The sequence below is a fragment of the Thunnus albacares genome, chromosome 19, assembly GCF_914725855.1.
Source record: "Thunnus albacares chromosome 19, fThuAlb1.1, whole genome shotgun sequence".
Taxonomy (NCBI): Eukaryota; Metazoa; Chordata; class Actinopteri; order Scombriformes; family Scombridae; genus Thunnus; species Thunnus albacares.
In genome coordinates this window covers 11464619-11472089 of record NC_058124.1, presented here as the reverse complement: position 1 = coordinate 11472089, position 7471 = coordinate 11464619, and the positions used below count along the sequence as shown (strand labels likewise).

Sequence of the window (7471 nt, the reverse complement as noted above, 5' to 3'; positions counted from 1 at the left end):
CCACTCTACCCAACAGAGTGTGATGGATGTCGGGGGAAACTCTGATGCCATGTCGTGGCAGGGAAGGCCGCGTGGAAGCCAGAAGCCTCTTGACATGTTTGGTCTACAGACCAAGCGCTGACAGCTCAGAAATGATGTATCTTTAAAATAAAAAAATAAAAAAATCACTTCAATTTGCATGCAGTGTGTTACTCCTGTCGCCAGAGCTCAAAAGCTGTCAGCAAGTCCGGCAACACACTTATACTGCTGTGATTTAGTGGATAAAATTGAGACTTTATACCCAATGTGACTTGTTTCTGTTCAACACCAACATTTATAGACCATAGTGCTCACATCCTGTGATATTAGCGAGGGAATTTACCTCGCTAAGATAGCTTTGTTGATAATATCACAAATGTAATGGATTTCCTGTTTCTGGCTTTGGAGACACCAGCACATGAGTGAATACTGTCATTTGTCATATATTATACTGTTCTATCTGCTTAAGGTTGGTTTTTCTCATCTTGATGAATTGGTTCTGTGCCAAACACATAGAATAAAACTAGGAAACCATGTAGCTCCGATGCTGCCAAAGCAGGTGAGAGCACTCTGGAGGCAGTGCTTATTAAAAAAAAAACCAAAACAATATAGGAAATGCTGCTGAGTGAACACCTGAGCAGTTTAGTGTGGGCTGCTCTGGAGTTCTGAAGCGTATTGTAACTACAAGAGCCTGCAAAATGTGTAGTATCTGCAGTTTAATAGTTTCTTTAATGCAGTCATTAGAATGGCTCATTTACTTTTAGGATTTGCAAAAAAAAAATCCATTATAAGTTAATTTATAGTGTATTGTACCCAAAAAGAAAGCAGTAAAGTTGCTACTTGTTTGCTTTTGGTTGTTGTTAGACATATAAAAATGCCACCAGGGGGCGTCTAAGATACTCTCCTACAGTAGGCTGAAACATCCTAGCAGAATGATATATTCATTTGGTATCATGTTACATGATAAATTAGCACACTCTGAGCAAGTATTTTGTGTTTAACAGTGAATTCAAAACCATTTCTCAACACAGTCATTCTACATGTTTATACTCTGAAATGAGTATAGTAATTTAATGGCAACTTTTAAAACCACAATATTAGTGTATGACAAATGGTTAAAGATACATGGAATTAATCTTGTTTTAGATGAGAACCATGTTTCAGTGTGAACGCCTATTAATCACCATTGAGAATGAGCGCAAAATTGCTTAAACTGCTTAATGTACTGCAGCTAATGAAATAACCCAAGCAGGATCAATTCATCTCGAGCCCTCTGAACTACACCAAATCTTTTGTAATCAGTATCATATTGCCATGCATTAATGTTCCAAGACAGAGCTTTGTTGTAATTAAAAGTCAACCATTGAGTCAGTTTGTGTCATCTCAAACACTTCGTTTGGTGATTAAAACAGACTGTAAGAATATGTTGATGCAAGGTGTAATTAAACCCAAACTCAATAAAATATCTGTTATCATTATAGAATTAGATGTTGAGCAGCTGCAATAGAAAAAGAGTGAATAGCAAATAGGTTGTTTTGAGCATCTTGCTTACTTTTCTGTGCATCAGCCATTGTTTTGCAGCTTTAGAAAAGACACCAATGACCACTGACCTGTACTGGATGAGATTTGAGACTCCTCTTTTGCTTTGCTGCTTTCTACATCTCTTAAACAGTATGTTTTACAAGGTATAGAGAAGAAAAGTTTACTTCAAAGGGCAGGAGGTCAAAGTAATCTTAATCTCAGATCCCCAAACCACCTGTTCCAGTGCAAGCGGTAATGATGATTTCAAGACTATGTTGCTTTTGAGAAGCTGTATACAGACTATTAGGATGACATCCTCTCTCATATTGCTATCTAATAGATGATTTAGCTTTGGTTCTTAATAGCAGAGGGCCTAGCCAGATGTATTACCTTTTATTGCTATTTATAGCCAAGCCCAATGGGTGAGCAGTATCCTTTGATATCATCCATAAATATTTATTGTCTGAAAAATCACACAGTGCCTCAACTATTCTATTATAGGAGATGGAACAAAGAGAAGATTTAGGACAGTCAGGATATAGATACTTTGAATTTATAGCTTCCTTCCCTTAACGGGCTTACAGTAAAATCTGATTTCACATGTGGTAAATCTGAGACTGTGTCATAAAAGAAAATACAACATTGCAAAATCGTATTCAAAAAATTGAGCATGGGAGAAAATGTGTGTCAAATACATTAACATACATTGTATTCATGCATGGATGCATTCTGGTTTGCCATTATAATTGTTTGTAATGCGGCATTACTACATTATAATTATCAAACAACACTGCTGGAAGCTCATGATTCACATTTTGTAAACCTGTCGCTTCCTCTCCTCTAAACATGCAAAGTTCTAATGAACCTGCTGCAGTAGAGGCTCCGTGATTGCTTCCTTCCTGATTCACAGTTTTGCTGAGGCAAACCAGATAGGCTTGAGTGGCTTGCAAAGTATTACCAGATAAGGGGGGAAGACGAGTGAAGCAGCATTAGTAAAAAAAAAAATGGAAGAGGCCTAGAGATAAAGTGAAAGTGACTGAGAGAAAGTGAAGAAACCAGCCTAGCCTGTTTTTTTTTTCCCTGTAGTGTTGCACTTGTGTAGAAACAATAAAGACACTCTTGAACGTTACTCTTCAGTGATTTTGAGTTATTCAGATACCACACAGAACTGTAATTTCCTGAAAACAGCAGCGTATAAGTACAAAAAAATGGCACAATACTTCATAAAATTCCATATATTTTATCAAAAAAGTTCACCATTATAATGTGTTACTCATACAAAAGATATATTATATACATAAAGTATAAAAAATACAGAATCTGGAACACTAGTGCAGTAGTAATAAACTTTGTCAACAACATACAGTATAATCACATTTGAAAATAGCTCATACAGTATTACAGACAACTACAGTCGACATTTGTGTATATTCCACTAAAATCTCTTCCAGTAAAATGAACAGCAATGACGACCTGGTTGATATTTTTGGCATAAACAACGTCAGTTTAATAAATGTTAGTCTCCACTGTGTCCTTGTCCAGGTGAGAATCCCCGAGAAAGTCACAGACGTCTATGTTCGCCAGAAAGTGATGCGTTTATTTCTATTTCTTCTCAGGCGACGCATTTTTCTTTGGGTGGTGTGCTTTTTCCCTCCTGGAACAAAAAATGTATAACAACTGATTAGTATATGATTTTAAATGTTGTCTGTTGATAATCAAACTATAAAACTTTGTAGTTATATACTGGGTTAGATTTTCCTAGGTTTCCTTTCAGTTATAAAATAATGATTGGCTACAGTGCATAAATGGTTTGGAGAACATCATCCCTGTGTGTATGCTAATGCTTTCTTCAGATGCCAAGCATTTTTTCAGCCTGATATTGAAATCAGCTAAGCATTATTTGGGTTCCTCCCAAGTCCCCTCTGACTTTTCTGAATTCTCTCCAAATCCAAACCAACAAGTGGGCCCGAGTGGGAATCCAAACACTGTAATTATTGAATTAAGAAGTCTGCTACTGTTATTCTCCCACAGTCATCATCTTCAATTACTGGCTTCAGGGTGGAAACTTTCACCACATACATTCCCTACTCACACACCTTTAACACACACATCCATGCAGCTCTGCCGCGAGACAAAGTTGTTGCTGCTCCCTCCACAGCCGGAGTAGATGAACTCCTCACACATCTTGCTGGCTGTGTTGTAGTAATATCTTGGTATGGAAGCTGAACATTTCCCCTTGTCCAGAGGATCCAGGCAGAGCACAGGAACAGCTGTAAAATAAATCAAAAAGCACGCAATGAGCCTGACGATCATAGTTTTTGGATCAGAGAACAATCAGAAGAATTTGTTTCAAATAAATTCCAAATGTCTTACATTTTTGATTGTTTTTTCTAAAGTGCAACGACATTTTTTCCAGAGATTGTTTAATTATTTATGACTGACATATTTTTATCTATTTTGCATTCTCACAAAGGTTTGATGAATCATTTTTCATGTGAAATAGTTATGTGTAATTCAAACCTGGAATCTAATCATCATTCGAATCATCACTGCTATGTCAGTGTTTGATTTGTTTTTTCTATTGTCATACATGCACAGAGTGCCGCCACTGAGCATCCCTTCAGGGCTGTTCAGTGGCGACACATCAAGGTGAATACGTTTTTACTAACTTTTTCTTGGACTGCAGTACTCCATGCAAGAGGGGAGATCTTGGAAGCGATTTGAATTCCCATTGCAGCCACCATAATAAAAGTGCTCACACTGCATGGTGGTCATGTTGAAGAAGTAGCGGCTGAAGAGGGCACGGCAGGGTCCCTCCTCTTTAGGGAACCTACAGACTTGGGGAATCTCTGGTGAAAAGAATGACATGGTTTGAGGTTGGGAATAAGATCATGTGACACACTGAGGTGCACCTTTTCCACAATAAGTACTAACTTAAACAGGCCTAGAATTTAAAAAAAATGCACTTATGAATGTCTTAGTTTTCAGGGTACATTTTTAAATATCAAATACCACACTCAGTATACATTCAAGAACTTTCAGAAGTGGGAAAGGTCACCATCATCTTAAGTGTATCCTCATCACATTGAGAACTTACTTGGGATTTTGTAACATGTTTTGTGGCACTCCTGGTAACTTTTGAAGTTATTGGCATTTCCTTGGCACCCTCCATAGTAGAAAATCTCGCACTTCTGGGTGATAGTGTTGTAGTAATAGCGCTCTATTTCACCTCTGCAAGGTCCCTCGTCGACTTGAAGGAGACACACGTCTGAAAAGCAGCAAAAAATACTATTATTGAAACACGAAAACAATCGACGAAAAAAGGCGATATAGTATTAAAGTAAGTTGTAAACAGTGCTGCGCCTTAAGCAGTCGCCAAACTGAGTATCTGTAATGCCAACATGTCTTGCGCCCGAGGTCAAAACATGGCCAACAATGAAAAAGTTTAAAGAGAAGTAAAAACTGAAGGCACGAGAAAAAAAAAAACGCTGTTAGTTTCTCTTACTCCATTACCTTTAGGTGGCAACGCCAAAACGTTGTAAAACGAGGACAGAAGTGCAATTATTGATAATATGCAAAACTCCATTGTGCAACTTTTGCTCCAATTCCAGTCTTTTCCGCTCTCAAGACCATCCCAACCAGCGCAGTTTTATACTTTTCTGGAGTGTTTCCTAAGGGAAATAAGGGGCGGAGATTTAATGACTCATTTCCATACTTCTGTGTAAGATTAGTGAAGTGATGAGAGTCGTTAATGACATCAGAGAGGGACGTTTTAATGTTGTATTTCCTTAGAGAACTGTCACTCTAGTGACTAAGGGGATATTTAACCCAAATGTAATAATAAGTTAAATTCATTATGTCACTGTCACTGGCCACTGACGATGATGATAGTGGTGACGATGATCATGCTGCTGATGCACAGGGATGAATTATGTCAATAACAATGATGTTTCTAAGGAACAGACACTTTAAACCATAACATCTTACATGTCTGATACATCCTGGCAAATTCCCATTACATAGCTGTCTCACTGGCTGTCTCTTATCCCACGTGCGCGCACACACACACACACACACACACACACACACACACACACACACACACACACACACACACACACACACACACACATTTTCCCTCAAAGCCTCAAAACCTGAAAGCACTGTCACCTCCATTTCCAGCCTTTTGGTCTATGATATCTTTTGTTATGCTTAATGATTGCCAACTTTCTCTTAACGAAACAGTAATGTCTTGCACCACTGAACGCTCAAGGTCTCCATTCCTTAAACTTGAAAGCAGCATTATCTGAAAACTAAAGACAAAATGCACAATAAAATAGAGTTTAAATCTGAATCCCCTATTCCTACAAGGATCCAAATGCCGGATTCAATCCAGTTATAACATTTAAGTTAAGGTTGCCTTTATGTTGTTGGAAAACTGCCATGCAGTCATGTTTAGGACAATGATGCATCTCCACCTTGACAGGGGGAGGCTAAATACAGATTAGCCGTCTTATCAAAGTGACCTGAAACATGAGGCACCACCCCTTGACCCATATATGAAATTAAAAACTGTGTCAGAATAGAAAAAAAATCCAAATTTAATTTGCAACATATAGTAAAAACAGATAATTGTTTATACATAAATTTCAAAGATAGCCAAAAGACACCTGTGTAAGTCCCCTTTGAAAGCATACTTACGATACTGGAGTGATCATACAGTGGGGCCTTGTTTTAATCAGATTAGAGGATTAGGATTGTTTATGCAGATTACTTTATAACCCAGATTGAGGGAGAGGAGAGGGATTCTTCAGCAGGATTTCAGGGGTGAAGGACTGCTCCCTGTAAGCATTCGTGAGTACATTTCTATTCTTTAAATTACATTTAAACAAAATTGTCAGGTATATCATTCAGGATGTTTTTATCTGTCACATAGAAATTCATGTTTTGCAAAACATTCTTCATATACACTTTTTTTTCTTATAGAGAATGCCGGTCATAAACGTAGAGGACCTGACGGACAAGGACAAGGCTGTAATGGAAGTAAACCAACTTAAAATTGAAGTGAAACTTGAGAGGTGGTTGGTAAGTTCTTTAAACTAAGGTGATGAATATGCCAGTGCCTCGTTTGTAAAGACAGAGAAATTAGTTTTCCAGACTTTTATCCTTGACAACAAGCAAATAGTTGTCAATCTGTCTGATTGTAATTATACCTAGAGCAATTACTTCAATCAGGGACAGCATTTAAACTGAGATAAATTGCTGGATAACACTGTTTCAATACCTTTGCCTGTTCACTTTAGACATCTAAATGCTGTGAGGAGATCAAGGAATACATTCAGGCCGGAGAGGAGGAGGACATCCTCGTCAAAGGCATTCCAGAGGAGAAGAACCCCTTCAAGGAGAAAGGTGGCTGTGTCATTTGCTAGACTGGACCTGAGGAGCTTTTCAAATCTCAGATTAGCACCCAAGGACATTCTCTCTCCCCTCTTAAAATGGATTTGCAGACCGAGAAGACTAGAAGGACATAATAAAGAATATATTTATAAAACTTCACAAGCTCCAAACAATTCCCTATCTTCTGGCCAGATTTGTAACCTTACAGTTGTATTCTTGAAAAGATGCAATTCAAAAAGAGTTGTATTTGGTAAAAGTTTATGTAATGCTTTTCTCTTGTGTGATGTATATAGTCTGAAAAAAATGGACCAATGTGTTGTTTCATACACAGAAGCAACTGTCATTAAATGTGCTTGTTTATAACTCAGCCTGTCTCCATCATTTACTGTGGGAAGGTTTCATGACAGGACTGACAAAACAGATACATCTTGACTTTGTTTGCATAGATTTAGAATTTGTCAAAATTTGACATAAATCTTTATGAGATCATTATTATTTTGTAGCATACATCATAGTAGATCAAACATAAAGGACC

General features: G+C 37.7%; 2 protein-coding genes across 2 annotated transcripts; one reads left to right on the top strand and one right to left on the bottom strand.

Annotated features, from left to right (window-relative positions):
- Window positions 1–2763: 2763 nt before the first annotated feature.
- Window positions 2764–5180, bottom strand: tfpi2 (tissue factor pathway inhibitor 2). Its single transcript, XM_044336620.1, has 5 exons — window positions 5053–5180; window positions 4637–4807; window positions 4209–4388; window positions 3636–3809; window positions 2764–3193 (listed from the first exon to the last, which is right to left on the bottom strand). Exons 1-5 carry the CDS (start codon window positions 5123–5125, stop codon window positions 3111–3113), a joined length of 681 nt encoding a protein of 226 aa, XP_044192555.1. The 5' UTR covers window positions 5126–5180; the 3' UTR covers window positions 2764–3110.
- Window positions 5181–6325: 1145 nt separating this feature from the next.
- Window positions 6326–7303, top strand: gngt1 (guanine nucleotide binding protein (G protein), gamma transducing activity polypeptide 1). Its single transcript, XM_044336621.1, has 3 exons — window positions 6326–6393; window positions 6526–6624; window positions 6843–7303. The coding sequence occupies exons 2-3, from the start codon at window positions 6529–6531 to the stop codon at window positions 6966–6968; spliced, it is 222 nt and encodes a 73-aa protein (XP_044192556.1). The 5' UTR covers window positions 6326–6393; window positions 6526–6528; the 3' UTR covers window positions 6969–7303.
- Window positions 7304–7471: the final 168 nt, after the last annotated feature.